At 35.5% G+C, this 17,149-nt stretch overlaps 1 protein-coding gene across 2 annotated transcripts in view; it reads right to left on the reverse strand.

Moving 5' to 3' along the window:
* The window catches only part of sona (sol narae metalloprotease), a 67,046-nt gene that overhangs the window by 24,284 nt on the left and 25,613 nt on the right, over positions 1-17,149 (reverse strand). For both annotated transcript variants that reach the window (XM_018546845.1, XM_018546846.1), the window contains exon 3: positions 505-605. In XM_018546845.1, coding sequence (XP_018402347.1) covers positions 505-567 — 63 coding nt within the window. In that variant the 5' untranslated portion in view covers positions 568-605. The remainder of the gene's footprint in view (positions 1-504; positions 606-17,149) is intronic.

The following is a 17,149-nucleotide window of genomic DNA, read 5'->3' on the forward strand; positions in this document are numbered from 1 at the left end:
GCGAGAAATTATGAGGCATCGTTAATTCCTTCTTTCCCGTATTACACGCATTGAAGTTAATTAATCACTCTCGTGCTGTAATCGCGCTAAATAATATTCAAGCAAAGCCGCACGTGAATTAAAGTCGCGCGAATGAAGCGAATGGCTGTCGCCAAAAACTTCTTGAAAACAAGACGCACGCGGATGCACGTTGAAATTATATTCCGCAAAATTAATGCGGTAAACGACGAAAGAAGAGAGAAGGGTACGTTACTCGAGTAAATAGAGACACGAACGTACCATAAATCAAAAGACGCTGCTCGCGTACCGTGAATTTACCTCGCAGCGACGTGATTAACTTGAATTAGAGTCGTCGTCGCATTTCTGCGGCCGTTCGCTTTAATTCAGGGGAATTATCCTCTTGCACGCGCGCACGGACGTACGCGTATTCTTTGTCTTAAAGAGGTAATTGCACGGGATAACGATGTCCTTGGGCGTCTTGACGATACTCGACTGGGATCTTACCTTGTGGCATCGTACGAGAGGTAGAATGATGGCCATGCAGAGAAGGACAAGGGCGCGAGTCATTTTGCATAAAAATATTCCTGACTGGTTGCGTCACATCGCTGAAACAGAAAGTTTTGTCTTATAAATATGAGAATAAAGTGCGGGGGTAATTAGCGCAAAACAGTGGACAGCAAAGTCGAGCTACAGTACTTAAAACTCCGTTGCGCTCTTGACATTTTATTCTTAATCACAATACTTAAAATCACAGTTTCCTTTTGAGAACGTAATTAGGACGATATCATTGCCTATTTAGTGTCATTAACGAAATAAAATTCGTCGCTCGACAACATCTTTTCTCATCGTCGTTGAATATAACAAAGGAAGAAAAGAGAGCCGTGTCTATTATTTGCGAGCGGATGAAAGAAATACTTTACCCGCGCGCCGCGCCGGTGCAATTAAGAAATCATAGGATTATATAATTTTTTGCCACACCCTCGGCGAAGCGAAATGTGAAAATGAAGAATCGAAATTAACCGTCGCGATGAGTTCACGCATGCATGAAACTGAGAATTGCCGTATCGCGCGGAGAAACGAGAGTGCGCGGCGTTGAATATACGCGCGCGAGTATGACGGGGGCGATCCCGGAAAGAAAGTTTCGCTGCATCGGATTAAACGCCGAATAGACTCGTGTCAGAAGCTTTTAAACGTACCGTATCCACGGACGTGTTTCGCGCAGAAGCTAATCCTCTCCTGATCGCGAAAAAACTAAAAAGCAGAAGAAAGGGTTGACGACCTCCGGACAGATTCGAAACTCTCCCAAGAGTTCCAATGCCAAAATTTTGAAAGAGATTCTAATTAATTCGTCGCAGTTCGAAAATTGCAATATTTACAAACTCAAGATATTATAATTTATAAAAATTTCATTTCAAGAATTTTAAGAATTGTGATGATGCAAAACAGTGAGATGTAAATTTTGATTAAAAAAAATTAATTAAAATTTAGATTATTAAATATATAATTTAAATATATAGCTCAAAGTAAGATTTACAAATAGTTAAACTTTAATCAATTTAATGCTAACTTTAATCATCTTAACATTTATGGCATCAATCTTGAATTGTTAGTATTATTATATAGCTATTTTATTATAAGACGGAATATAAAATTATAAACATTTAGAGAAAACAAGATCATTAAAATAAATTAAATAAAGCTATAAAAAAGATAATAGCATGCACGGAAGCTACTTATGTAAATTGATCTTAAATTATGTTCTGCAACCTCTTGATATTTAAATATAGTAAATATAAAACAGCAAAGTTATTAAAAATTAACATATAATTAACTTTGATTCAATTAAATGAGTTAAGAACCCAAGTCTATATAAATATTAAAATATGAATGTCCGACTGAAATGTATTATCAAAAGTATCTCAATTTGTTTTAGTAAAAAGCTAGTTTCCTAGAAAAAGATTATACTAGAATTAATTTTCTTTATAATATAATTGGAAATAGAAACTTACAAAGTCTTTGTACACTTTAATTATATCATTTATATTTAAAATTATTGATTTTTTTCTATTTATAATATTAAATAGCAACATTCAAAGAAAAATATCTAACAAGAGCAATTGTAATAGTTTTTTCTTTCTATTAAAAAACGTATTTTGTATATATATGGTGTGTGTGTGTGTGTGTGTGTGTGAGATCTATCTTTATTGAGATTACATTTCATGGAAGAAACTTTATCAAAAGAATCGCGAATCGAAGAAATTAGCTCGGATGGAGAAATCTTCAGGATTAACGAAAGCAACGAATTTCACGCGGCAGTAAAAGAGAAATAATTAAAAACACGTGTCTCACTGTTTTAATAAGGAATAATGATCTCTCTAACCGAGTAATATATTCGATCTTCGTGCAGTACTGACAGTTTCATAGGTCATAACCGCGAGAATACGATTATTACGAGATTCATGTAGCTACGCTATAAAGAACGGATCTATTGTGCTGCTTCGTTTATGAATTCTGATCGACTGTGATCGAAAATTATTCATCCAGTCATTAAGTAATTATGGAATGTACATCGTGTTCAAGTATACCGTTTGCGCATCTTTGCATTGTTATCCATAATAGCTATCAATTTACGAGAATTTTTAAAGAATGTTAGCATTCTATTCCTTTCCTCTCCAATAAATATCTCTTTACACAATTGGATAAATACATGTAACACCAGCAACTTTCGGATGCTGTGTATATTGTTCTCTAAGTTTTAAATTTACTCTTGAATAAAATTTAATTAATTTTATTTTCAAACTTGTCACGTATCTTTATTTTGTGACATTTTATAAGTCATTTGTATGTACCAAAAAAGTATAAGATTATAAAATTAAATTACATAAATGTACAAATTATATAATAAAAAATAAATTATAATAATTATGAGTATACTAATTTACATAAATATCAATAGTGATAATAAATAGAAAATTATCTAGTAGCATATTATAGAATTAATACGATTGTAATTGCTATGCAAAGGTTTATTTCAAAAAAAGATTAAAAGCTCTTGTGCGTAATATGATCTAAATATAATGCAAAAGAGGTACGATATCTTTGCAACATCTAAACGTTCAGAATATAATAAGTTATAGAAAAAAAAATGCTTTCACCTAGAAATCGGCCGAACAATAGAATAAGAGTTTAGGTCATTATTCGCGTTCTCAGTATGACATCCAATTAATTTTACTTTGCATAAATTTTTTTAAATCAAATTTACAAATTCGCGCAAAAGCGAAAAATTGCAAAGCGTAAACGAATATTTCAGAAAACGATGTTAATATCAGACAATAGCTGTAATGAAAGATGAAAGAGTGAGTAATTATTTGAGATGACTGGCTTATGCTAAATTATAGAACTAGAAATCGCGTGAATAATACAACGTCGTTTTTTCCTTAATCTTGCAGGAACGAATTTGGGGCTTGTACTCGTATTATCAGTGCGACATTTTATTTATCTTATTGTTATCTACTTTATTTGGTTGTGCTAAAAGAAATTTTTTGTGGAGAAGTCGATTTAATAATAACTTATATGAAAGAGAGAGAGAGAGAGGATAATAAAATGTTAAATTATCCTAAATAAATAGAGAGTCAATTTACGTGAACTACTGAAAGAACTCTGCATACCGTCTAATTTGCTTACCTTAATTGTTACTGTACTAACAAAGTTAAATCCTATGCAAAAAAAATGAGATCGGAGTTTAAGATGCATTTCACAATCCTAGAGACAAACTGAGCAAATAACGGATATTAAATTATCCTATAAAGATGTTATTAGGTGTACAAATTAGTTCGGTCCATTTTTTGTGTTCAAAAATGCATTTTTTTTCAAAACAAAATGAATGAACAGATTAATTAAAGTATCGTCCATCGCTGGCTAGTAATTTTTCCCATCTCTCAGGTAATTTTCGAATTTCATCTCGAAAAAATGGCTCGTCTTTGGAGACGATCATCTTTTGGAAAACAGACTAATTTGTACTCCCAATATAAAAATCCAGTTTACATAGACAAAAGATAGTATCCCTTTCATTTGACCTCGAGGAATTTGGGCCACGAGGAGGAGGGTATCTCGATTGCGAAAAGCAATCCCTCGCCTTCTTCGTCGAGAAGGCAAACGACGCGATTCCATCTACGAGGAAATCGAAAGTGGAGAATAAAATTGAGTCAATTTTATATCGTCGAGTGCATCATGCTCGTTCACTTTCTTTTCGGACGAGTTTTCGGATTAGTTAGAGGATCGTGCAACGTTTGGAAAGTAGTTGCGGTCATCAAGATAGCCGTATCAAATTGTTATCTATACACTTGCTATATATGTCGCGTAACGTTTATACACAGTCGCCTATAACGCAACATCCGAACGTATAACTCATACGTTGCAATATCAGAATGCAATCGGTTCGTACTTATGTAGAGCAACAGCTACGAATTGCAACAGATATATAGTTGCGAATTATTAGCATTGCATTAAGATTGAAACATAATTACCTCTCAAAAATTACACACATTACACTAAATTTACATCGAATGCATACAATGAATAAACTAATTTCCATAGAGGATCAACTCGTATAATAATGAACGTTTTTAACTGATTGTACGTGTTACTCGAAAGAATTTAGAATTTCAACTATTCTTAAAAATGACGCACAAGATTTTCATTGAATCGAAAGATTTTATTTCAGGCTGCTTTAAGCCCATGGCACATAGAAAAACCGAGATAAACGTAAGGCCGTAAACGTAATCAGTAAGCGAATTGACCAATCACAGTTGAGAACGTAACAGCCGCCGCTTACGTTCTCAACTATGATTGGTCAATTCGCTTACTGATTACGTTTACGGCCTTACGTTTTTCTATGTGTCATGGGCTTTAGTAATTGATCTAAAGCCGTAATCACACTAGCGATTACGCGATTGTAATTGACGATTGAGGATTACTTTTCAACCAATTAGAATAAAGCAGTCACCGATTGCTTTGCTCCGATTGGTTGAGAAGTAATCCTCAATCGTCAATCACAATCGCTCGATCGCTAGTGTGATTACGGCTTAACGTCTAACATTATCATAATAGCTCAGTCACTTTTAATAATTTACCGTTTTTTTTTTGTTAGAGAGATGGGTGCAGAGATATATCAAATTAAATTTCCTGGAAGAGTTATTCGTTTTATAGGTGCCAAACCTCTTGAAAACGGGTCGCAAGTTTATTGCCCATATTGAAATGATTCGATATATTTTGAAGGATGTAAATTTATGATATTTACTTTGTCAAAGACCTTTCTTTATTAATGAGGGAGAATTGTTAATTTTATTATGATGTGCGAACGCATTCATTTCCCATTCGCAAAGCGAATAATACGGATACAATGAATGACAAACTAATCGGCGATAACATTAATCTTGCGTTCAACGACTTTCCTTTGGTCCATCATACGCTTATGGACAGCAGGAAGTAATGAAAAGTGCTCACTTCCGGAATGCAAAAATATCAGTCGGGACGTATCGAGTATCGTGAGAAATCACCCGACTACCGGGATCCGTGGTTTTACTTATTACATCGTAATACTGAGAGATTTCAGCTGTGCATAAATTCCATTACGAAATGTGGATTAAAAAAAAAAAGTAATTCAAACTATGTATATCGTCTGTGATTTTTGATAGGAAACCTGTTTCCTTTTGGAAGATAAATTCTTTCTGCGCAATCGTGGCTTTTTTAACAGTTCTTGATAAATCTCGGCAATATCCCGGATGTTTTCCCCAAGTTAGATTCCACTGATATTTCATATAGACATCGTAAAATTATACTGGTGCATAATTCATCTATTGCTTTCTTGATCAAGTTGAAATTGACTTTTGCTTAACTTTCTCGCAACTTTTTAATCTTCAACATTGAATCTCGATAATCGAGCCTCAAATTAAAATTCCTTTTAAGTATAAAGTCCACTTGAAATTAAACAAAAAATAAGATTTTGCTATCAAGTTACTTTAACTGAAGTTGCCAAAAAAATTTTCTATCGCTTACGACATGAAAACTGATGACACTAATTTTCAAACGATGAAACTTTGCAGAAAATGTTTTAGGTAAGTAGGAAAGTATATTTTAGTGTAGGATAATAGTTACAGATAATGGAGATGGATGATCCATGGTATTAAAGTGCTGTAATGTTTCGATTTAATAGCCGCGAAATTTCTCTCTCTTTCTCTCTCTCTCTCTCTTTCGATTTCGCTATAATCGCGAATCCAGAGATCTCCGCGATGCATTACCGAATATATTACTTTCCTTTTTCATCGTGAGAATGCTACGCATTCACAATCAAACAGATTTTCTCCCTTTGCTTTCTGTTCGCGCCACGAAATTTTGCTGAATACTTACTCATCGTTGCCAAGAAAGCGGCAACGATGGTGCGCGATCGAGCGCGACGTAAGGTGTTGTTGCATATGCACGTTCGTGAATCGATGTATCGACGACGACGAGGAAAATAGAAAGAGAGAGAAGCGAAGAAGCGAGACAAAATTATATTATGCAAAATAGGAAGATATTTCGAGAACGCCAATGTCACGTCAGAATTAAAGTCAGGTTTTTAATACAGTGCTCGCGCCAGACGAGTCTCGAATAAGAATCCAACGCGTGAGACACATGTATCGCGTTTCAAGGCTACTACATATTTCTTTTCTTTTCTTTTTTTTATGTTAAAACGATTAATTCTGCTTTCATAGCGTCTGTAGTGCATTTAAAACGATTTACAATACATCCATGCGGCTCGAGGAATGATTCTGTAGAAAAGTATAGTAATGGTCGAAGGTCGAGTTTAATCAACGATATCAAGAATGGAATAAGGTGTGTACTGAGCGAGCCGGTGGAGTTTTACGAAACAACGATTGTTTCGTTCGTCGATCGATAAATACTGAACTGAATAAATATTGAATTGTACAAAAAGCATTGTGGCTCCTCTTCTTCAGCTTCAAACCTTATTCTATAACAATGTGCTTTTGGTTTCTTGCTTTTTGCTTTTTATTCCGGTTTTCGTTTTCTGTCACCCCAGATAAAAGTTAACAAACTTCGGAAGAAACACGTAGCAAAAAATACAACTGTTGATAAATGGTCACAAAGAGGAAAAGAAGCAAGAGCTAAGAAGCAAGAAACAAGAAACAAAGAGCACGTTGTAAAATATATAGGCATTAGTGATATCATTGACAAAGGTGTTTTGAAAATACACAATTTGCGTATTGTTGTGAATTATATTTACTGTTCTATATATAATGGCAGAGAAAAAATATAGAAAAATAATAATTGTGTATATAGTATAATAATATATTTTTTCTCTTATATTACATAGATATAAAAGATATATATACAGAAGAATGATTATTATACATTGAAAATTATACTCGACAAAGTAAACCATATACTTCTTTCACGCATTCTTGGTTTTGAGGATTAAATATTTCACGCGCAATGTTGTATCTTGCAAGTGACTGGCGCGTGCATCGCGCAATATGGTTCACTCGCTGTATTAACGCATGTTCAGCAGACTTTCTCTTATGGTCTAAACGAGAGGACAGTGCCATAAGTGGTATTTGGAATACATATAGTCGTTCTCGAGGACGCTCACAGCCGCGAGGCACTGATTCCCGTCTCTGCGAACATTAATTTATACATACCCGTCTGTCTAGCCCCGCTATTTCCGGCTTATTGACCAAAAAAAAAATGTAATCCTTTTGTAGACATGTTTATCAAACGGGAAAACACAACTGCCTACATTACGCGCGGCTGTCACACATTGCCTCGCTGCGTCAAACAACCGACGGAGTAATCGTGACGAATCAAAACCGCAGTCTGTACAATAGAAAGTAATAGAAAAGATTTTATAAGCTTTAAAAGATTCTTGGAAAATAATATCAAAGAGGATACCGACTGGTTTTTTTTTATTAAGAGTACAAATTAGTTCGGTCCGTTTCCTAAAAGATGATCGTCTCCAAAGACGAGTCATTTTTTCCAGATGGAATTCGAAATTGCCTGAGAAATGGAAAAAAGTAGTAGCCAGCGATGGTCAATACTTTAATTAATCTGTTCATTCATTTTGTTTTGAAATAAATGCATTTTTAAACACAAAAAACGGACCGAACTAATTTGTACACCTGTCGTTAAATCTACCAATTAACATCAACGCGTGGAACATTTTTATTTAGACATCACGAATTAACTCGTAAATTATAAGCTTCATTTTTGCATGGACATCTTCTGTTCCGTTTGAAGTTTCATCTCATGAATCCAATTTCGAAAAGCGTTTCGCGCATATATAAGTACATCATACAAAAGAACGTATAGATATATGAAAATCGTGACAGGCTTTGTATCTGACGCCTGCTATTCGTTATGTTTAACTATGCGTACATTTCTCCGAGCAGGTTTATAACCTGTTTACTTCCGGTTTACCGACAGCAAAAAAGCAACCGCTTAAACGACGCGCGTATCGTGACAAAGATCGTGTGCTATATCGTAGATATGTACGTACATACTACATACATATGTTGCGAGTCGTGGCTGCGCGCGTCTATAACCGTGAAACTCGACAGAAACTGATTGGATTCCCTGCGGCTCACTCTATATATGGTCTGTTTTTTTATGGTTCCGATAAATTCTTTTTGTTGCTTCCCTCGAGGTTGTTGTTTTCCGAGACAATAAATCTATCACATAAACACGTATTTCCTTATTTAAATTATGTTAAACCGATTGAATGAATTCTATATGATCAACACTCACGCTTTCTCGTGAGTGAATGACAGTGAAACGTCATGCATTTCATGTTCACGTTACGTGTTTGAAGTCATATTGAAAAAACAATAATAAGTTAATCTAGATCACTGTATGAATAAATCAAATATAGATAAGCAGATTAGATCTTAAAATGCCTGTATAAATAATATTTTTATATATAAATTCTAAACAGTTACGTAAATTGTGTGCAACTGTCAAAGTTGAAAATTGAAATTTTGTGTGTAAAAAATTTATTTATTGTAAAAAATAGTATCTCATTAAAAAATCAACGAATAAAATATTACTCCACATTTAAAAAATTTTTTATTTCGTCATAAGAAAACGAGCGGATAATTATTTGAATCTTCTTCATCATGGAGGCATGGATCGTGTTAATGAACGAGATGCCCACGATGTCTCAGGGACGCGTTTGCAGACTGAAATCGCCCCTCCCTGCGTTTCATTGCGCGCATTCCGCAGCATCGCCAATATGGAAACCACTTCGCCTTGATGCATTTTTCAGGTCCAACCTGATCGACGGTCAGTCGCGGCTCAAGGTGTCCGGAAATCGGTCTTATGAGAATCATGGGTGTACACCGTTCCCTTGAGAGATACAAACACAAAGAGAGAGAGAGAGAGAGAGAGAGAGAGAGAGAGAGAGAGAGAGAGGGAACCAAGATTCTACCGGTCTCCCTTGAGCATATGGGAAATGCGCTTCAGGCGAGGACTCTAGCGTATACAGTATAATATACATAAGAGTGCACTTCCGGCAGAGTTCCCTTTCACCTCCGGAGAGTCTTTGACTTCTTGATTTTTAGTCACCTTACAGTTTTCTCTCGCATGTCGGATGTGCGTTGCACCCTACATTCTTTTGCACGAACACACGCTATAATCGTCGGTCGATTAAAATGCGGATGCTATAATTTTTTTTATAGGAAGCTGGAAGCTTATTCTAATGTTCGTAATTATATGTCGCCTTTGGATACATAGATAGCGTACGTCGATAACAAGTGTTAAAGAAAGTTGAAACGATACTCGTATGTAATGAATATACCTACCTATAATCCAATATTTTATGCCTGTCACTAACTTTCTGATTTTTAACAAATATTTACTAACAAATATTAGATCTTCTGTTTAGATTAATATATTTTAAATATAACTAATTATAGTTTAACGTTATCGTCTAAATTTATTAAGCGTATATTTATATTAAATATGTTTTTTCAAAACAAAATATTAATAAAATATTTTTATATTATTTTCTGATACGAAGTATGAAAGTATTTATTATGTATTTCACTTTACAAAATATTCACGCTTCGAGGGAACATTTTGTCACGCATTGAAATCTCCAACGCTTTGAAAACTTTGACAAGAGATTGACGAGATATGCACAAAGTCTTCGGAGCGACGGGGATTTTAATGAGCGCAACAGCGCTATAGCGCAGTAAGTGTGGCCAATCGGTAAGCTTCGATCATTGTAAACTGATTTTTATGACATTTTTAGAATAATAGCGTAATATGAACGTATAATAATTTCCAAGCCATAAACAGGCGAGCGTTAACGCATTAAAAGGATAATGATTATTCCGTTTCGGCGACGTTGAAAAAACCGCGAATGGATGAATAACGAACACTTTATCTACAATCGGAAGTCGTGCGTGTCATGTATTCTTTTACAGGTCCCTCTTTCAAGATTTACCACAAAACCGGTATACGATTCGTGACTTTGAAAATCAGGCTCGAGATAGATCAGAACGTTGTTTCCTAAAATCTAGGTTCTTATTCTCGCTACGTATCTTTCTACGTTATCCAAGCACACCGTTATAACTATAACTTAATTCTTTATAAATAGCCGTCGGTATCGTAGACGTATCAATGCGTGTAGATATACCTCTGAATTAGAAAATTTAGGAAAGATACTAACCAACGTGATGATTTTAAAATCCTCTCCAATTAACTTTTATTAACACTTATCTGCGACATTTTAAACATCTTAGAAAGCTTTTAGTTCCTCAAAGCAAGTAATTTAAAAGTATTTTTTTTTTGTAAAAACTTTATTGAAAAAAACATTAAAAAGGAGACATGTTTTCTTTAACTATTAACATGTTGATATGTTGTCTTCTTTTAAATAATTTTTCAACAAAAGTTTATGTAAAAAAAACTTTGATAAAATTATTTTAGTGCTTTGAGGGACTAAAAGTATTCCTAAAAGCTTTTTAAAATGTTGCAATTAAGTGTTAAAAGTTAATTGGAGAGCATTGTAAAAATATCACGACGACTTAACGTTTTTTTCTAGGTATAATTCGTAAATATCGCACGCGTTGACATGTTTACGGTGCTGTTAATGGTTATTTAGGTTATTAAGCAGTTATAACGGCGCATATGGATACGCTTTTCAATATTTTTTTCAACAAAGATTTAGCATAAAAAATTTATTTAAATTTCGAGTAAGAAGTATTACCCCATATATTTTTACAATATATTATTTCGAGAGCGTGATGAACAGCAGACTAAGTTGCTGTTCACGCTCTCGGGTCGTATAATTTAAGCGAGATATTCGTTATCTCAAGTTCCATTGAACAATTTGCGAGTCAATGAATGTCGTGGCTGATGCCACCGAAATTTGCAACTCTTCTCATTAAAACCGGTTTGCATGTATATACGACGATTCTCTATGTGATGGAAAAAAGCAAGGCGTATTCTGATGAAAATGCTGTGACTGAACACTGATTTTGCCGGTTTTACTGCTGGTTGACGCCATACTGGTGATACGAGCGATGGACGACCCCGATTCCACGAAATTCGAGAAAGATACGTGCAAAAAAGTGACACCGGAGACGCGTTGGTTGAGATCTTGAAAAAAAAAGAAAGGAAAAAACAGCGCCGATACATTCTCCTGTAACTTTTACCTAGTCTCCTCTCCACGTTATGAATCGTACGGTAAACATTTCCCTGTGTCCTTTATTAGTTAGTCAACGAAAGACAAACATTATTTCATTTAAAAGATAAAAAAAGGAATCGCGCGCAGTCTGCGAAACGGGCACCAAATTGTCTGAGGATCGAGGCGAAAACATATACGATTACCATATTGTTTTCACCTTGTCTTTTTGTCGATGACGAATTCAGACGGACCGGTTGTTTGCATTTGGCGGAAAAGTACTATCTGCGAGATACCACGCTCTTGTTTAGCATCGAAGCAACCTGCTGTGTGTTGTACAGAAGAGCTATAATTTAATTTTACACTCGGGACAGGAACATAAAAATTCTCTCTCTGTCGTGTAACTTCAGGATAGCAGAAACCACTGAGAATTTTAAAGAAACAATGAAATACAATGTATCGAACGATATATCGTTCATATCGTGCGATTTATTGTTATATAAGTCGATAAGTCAATGTGTGTGTATTTCGTGGGCCGATAAAGCTTTCTCTTTAATGAAATAAATGACTGCGCGTTTATATAAGAATATCGTGCATTTATGACATTTAGCGATTGTGTACAGTACGAGTATCCCATGTTACAAAATATTTGTTTTACGTTTTAAGAGTATCGCGATTTGCCTTTCCTGATAACACGTTGATTATTATTATTCGATCGATTGCAAATATTGTATTCGCGATATCTAAACATTTGTAAATCTAGAATTACCGTAGCCGAATCTTACAATTGAATCGTTCGCGCAACTTGCGCCATATGCAAGGCCGAGTTTAGCAAGAGAGATAAAAATCTCCGCGCGCGCGTTTCATACTTCACCTAATTCTGATTTTCAACCAAACTTTTTACTCGTTCGTTAACTCTGTTACTTTAGACTGAACAATGCAATTACTTGTTCAGTGTGGGCGTTTTTTGCACAAATTGAATACAAGTTTGCTCCATCGTTACTTCATTCACAGTAAAAATCAATTACAACATGTTGTTTGTGCCAACATTTCAATTAGCAATAGTAGCGACGATATCTGATGTAAGTGATATACTCAAAATGTTCCACTCGTTTAGTACTTCTGTCTTTTTTTCGCGTCGCAAAAATGGCCAAGTTTGCCTTGAACGCACTTCGAAACTCGGACCATTCGGGCGATCGGTGGCAAACTATATGTAAATCATAACTTTTTATGTTCTGTTTGTAACAATTCGTAATTCAGAAATTTATTAACAGGTTCCAACGTTGTTTCAAGATTAGACGAGAATTCTAATTAAGAAGATGTAGACTTGATAAAGGTACAAAATATTCCACAGATAAGCTTTTCTCTATGAATTATTTAACCAGTTAAAATTGATTACTTTAGACGCAGAGAGATTAATGATTTTTAAATTGCACGCAATAGAACAGAGTCTTTTATGTCTGTTCGACTACTACATTTCCAACGTAGATTAACTTTAATCTCGGTTCAACTAACTCTTCATCTTTTCCTAATTTTTATTGTAGAATTAGAAAAGGATGAAGCGAGTTAGTTGAGAACCGAGATTAAAATTAAACTATATACATTGATAGAAACTAGAGTCCCTATAATAAGGAGTCTGGCCAATCTTTCTAGACAAAACATGGCGTCGTAGATAAAAGTGTGGTCCAACTGATGTGATACTATAAATATATCGTAAACAGTATATAATCATTATAAATAAACAAAATCAATAATTTTTTAATACATAATTTGATAAAAGACCACAGACTGTATAAAAAGTAAGTGAAATATATATATATATATATATAATAAAAAACAAATTATACATGCTGACATAAAAATCTATTTCTAATCTTTAAAATTGTATCTACTCAAAATGTGCATTATAACTAATAAATTTTATAGAAAATTCCCGGCTGCTGCGTGCCTTATTGCTTTAATAGTACCGAAAGTATTAGTATTTGAGGCATCTTATTGGTTCCGCCATATTTTGTCAGCACCAATAGAATTAATAATAACTTGGCCAAAACTCCTTATTATAGGGACTCATAATAGAAAAGAGCATTAAAGACGCGCGAGGGAAAGTAACGAATTTCATTTTTAATTTCAAGAACCAGAAATAAAGATTGTATGAAGTAAAAATTATTTTATATTGAAATATCACTGATGAAATTAGTTAGGTATAATGATACATATATTAAATAATGAATTGCTTTGAAAATGTGTTCTCATTGCAATGTTACAAGTAGAAACATTACTATGCACGTAATCGTCACGAAGAGTAATGTGTAATTTAATAACGAGATTGAGATTTAATAAACTCGCCCGGTAATTTACCTATGCTATTGAATCATGTAAAGTAATCAGTGTATAATGATGAGATGTATAAATTGACTCACACAACTGACGATGCTCGTGCGAGGTAGAGTCGAACTTGAGGAGAGAGACCTATCCGAGTTGGATTGACTGACATGAAGACACTATCACAAACTGTCAGGCTTATTACTTATATATGTGCTCTTATGGTTTTATATTTTGTGAAACACGTGATCTAAAACATCACCCACTGCGCATGACAATAATTTCCAAGAGATAGATGACGACGGACCCCGAGGAGTGATATAGTATTTGTGAAAAGTGTACGTTTTTTTTTTTCGCCCACGTGAACTGGTTCTACCCGTTTGCGCTCTCGGCACAATAAAGCGATTTGTTTCTCTTTTCTCTCCTGGGCTGATTGCTTTTAACCATACAATGGGACATAAGTCGCCGCGATCGGCAATTTCCCCGGTGTTCCACGAACCAATCAATAATATTCTAATTAGATTCTCGCAGTGTTCTTGCCTCACGATAAACGCGTTTAGAATTAATTACCAAGATAAAAAAAAAAGGAAAAGAAGAAGAAGAGCGTGAGAAAAAACTTGTTTCACCATCCCGCGATCGAGAAATTATTTTAAGTTTGCCATTTTACTTCCCCCCCCCCCTTCTATCTTAATTAACTACAAACTTGTCGAAGCGCGCGCCATTAATATCGAGATTCCATCGAGATTTTTATAATTACGAGCCATTCGGTATACGATCGCGATAAATGTTTATCTTCTATCTTCTTTTTTCTGCAAACTACACAAAATGATCATCAAGTGAATTTCACATCGCGTGTGTGTGTCGGAGTCCATTAACATGCATAATATCGTCGTCTTAACGTATTCTTCCGCAATTGACGGAATATTTCGCGTCTTTCCTGCCTATATAGGCACCTTTTCCCAACTATAGTTACTCGCGGCTATAGATTACTCCATTTTTCTCACTTACGACGAGAGCCGACGAGCGACGTGGCGAAAGATAACGAGATGTACCGTAAGTTAATTTACGGTATATCCGCAATAACGCATCTCCCAGCTCGTCGTGATAATTATCTCGGCAACTGTATGCGATTAGTTTCCGCGAATGTTACTGTCGGCACGTTAACGTAACGCGCCTATAATCGCCTCTCGGACGGCCAATACGCCACGCCGCCGCGTGTAACGAACGAACGTAATTACTTTGTGCAAGAGGTAAGTGACCTTTCGGTAATCGGGTGGCTTCAGAGAAATTTTGATTGCGTAAAAGATGTCAACGGGGAGTCGTTACCTTTACAGGACGGAGGAGGGGGAAGAGCGCAGGGCAGGTTGCTGCACGCCCGTAATGCGCCTCGCCGTTATGCAAGATACGCAACGACGCAGAAGTCACTCATGCGGGACCTATCTACGCAAGGACACTCACGGGAATAGAGTTTTCAACCCGGTGCAATCGTCGTTCGTGCAACATTAAAGACCTCGACAATGAGAACAGATATGTAACGGAATTAGTTCACGCGTTTACACGGGGAATTGACTCGACGTTAAGCCGTAATCACACTAGCGATTGCGCGATTGTGATTGACGATTGAGGATTACTTCTCAACCAATCGGAACAAAGCAATCGGTGACTGCTTTGCTCCGATTGGTTGAGAAATAATCCTCAATCGTCAATCACAATCGCGCAATCGCTAGTGCGATTGCGGCTTTACGCTGCGTTTACGTACAATTCGATCGCGTCTTTAAACAGCGCTCACTACAATAAGCATGAATGTGTAAAAGAAAAAATTATGATTTTTTTGAGAAAAAAAAATAGACGCGAGATTGACTCTTATTTCGTCGATAACGTTCATTACATTGACGGCTGCAACTTTCACATTTTACCAATGTAATGCGAGTTATAATAGACAAATCTTTTGAAAATTTGGTCAATAATTTGGCACAAAATAAGGTTTATAGAAAACAATAAAAAAATAAGTAAAGCGGCGTCGATTTTATTCGGGAAAAGAAAAATAGAAAGTATTGTTCATCTGCCCAAAAATCCTAAAGTTCGTTATTTTTCCTCTCATAAAAGTATATAACTATTGTAAATTTAACTAAAACACAATGCAGTAAGTGATTAAAATACGCTATAAAATTAAAAATTTGTTTGTGTCATTCTGATCTAAAAGGTTAAAATCGCGAACTATTAAGACCTTGAAGTTTAGTTAAATGCACTTTGATCTCTTCAGTAAGTAATCGCGAAGTTACACAAGTAAAACGAGAGCCTATTGATTGCATCACGAAAATATACAATACAAAAACTTCTCGAAACAACAACTTGGCTCATTGATCCATTTCGCATTATTTCCATCGCTGATCCAGGCGTGGTCAAACTCGCGAATGCTTAACGGTAATCGACCTCGGCGTCGTGTTCCACATCCACTGTCGTCGCACCAATTGGATCAATTTCGCGTCGTTACTGCGGGTCCGTCGTCGTGATGCGACAACCTTGACCCGTATCGAACTAGACCGATCCTTAAAGTAGGTGAGTTAAGTACGTACTATGCATATTTCGCAATACTGTTCCCAACACCAATTTCACTTCGACCGTGACTCGAGTCGGAAAGCGACATGGTGTAGCCTCTCACGCGCGCCGTCTCGTTCTTTTTATACCGGCTGAATATGTACCGCCTTTTCCATCGAATGTAGCGAGTAACGATGCACGAAGTACGTTCTCTCTCACCTGAGCACACATTCTTGAGTGTCTACATCCTTACGAGTCATAATATTCGTGTAATCTCTTGCGTCCTACTCCCAGATACATTTTATCAGTCTAATGTAAGTCCTGTCGAGTTGGCTTTCGGAATTATCTAATATAAATCTCGCGTATCTCGCGAATAGATTATTCAATCATGTATCAATGAAGTATGCAAAAGTACGGAGATAGTTTTAGTATTCGATATATCCTGAAAATAGATTAGTTTTTTTATGTTATGTGAATAATTTAGATTCTGAAAAATATAAATCAAAAACAAATAATATTTTTTATAAGCCTTTTCGTATTATAATAAGGAAGAACTGTGTGGGGTAATCTCTGTGCTCTCTCTCTCTCTCTCTCTCTCTCTCTCTCTCTCTC

Source organism: Cyphomyrmex costatus, unplaced genomic scaffold, assembly GCF_001594065.2.
Source record: "Cyphomyrmex costatus isolate MS0001 unplaced genomic scaffold, Ccosl1.0 scaffold590, whole genome shotgun sequence".
Classification (NCBI taxonomy): Eukaryota; Metazoa; Arthropoda; class Insecta; order Hymenoptera; family Formicidae; genus Cyphomyrmex; species Cyphomyrmex costatus.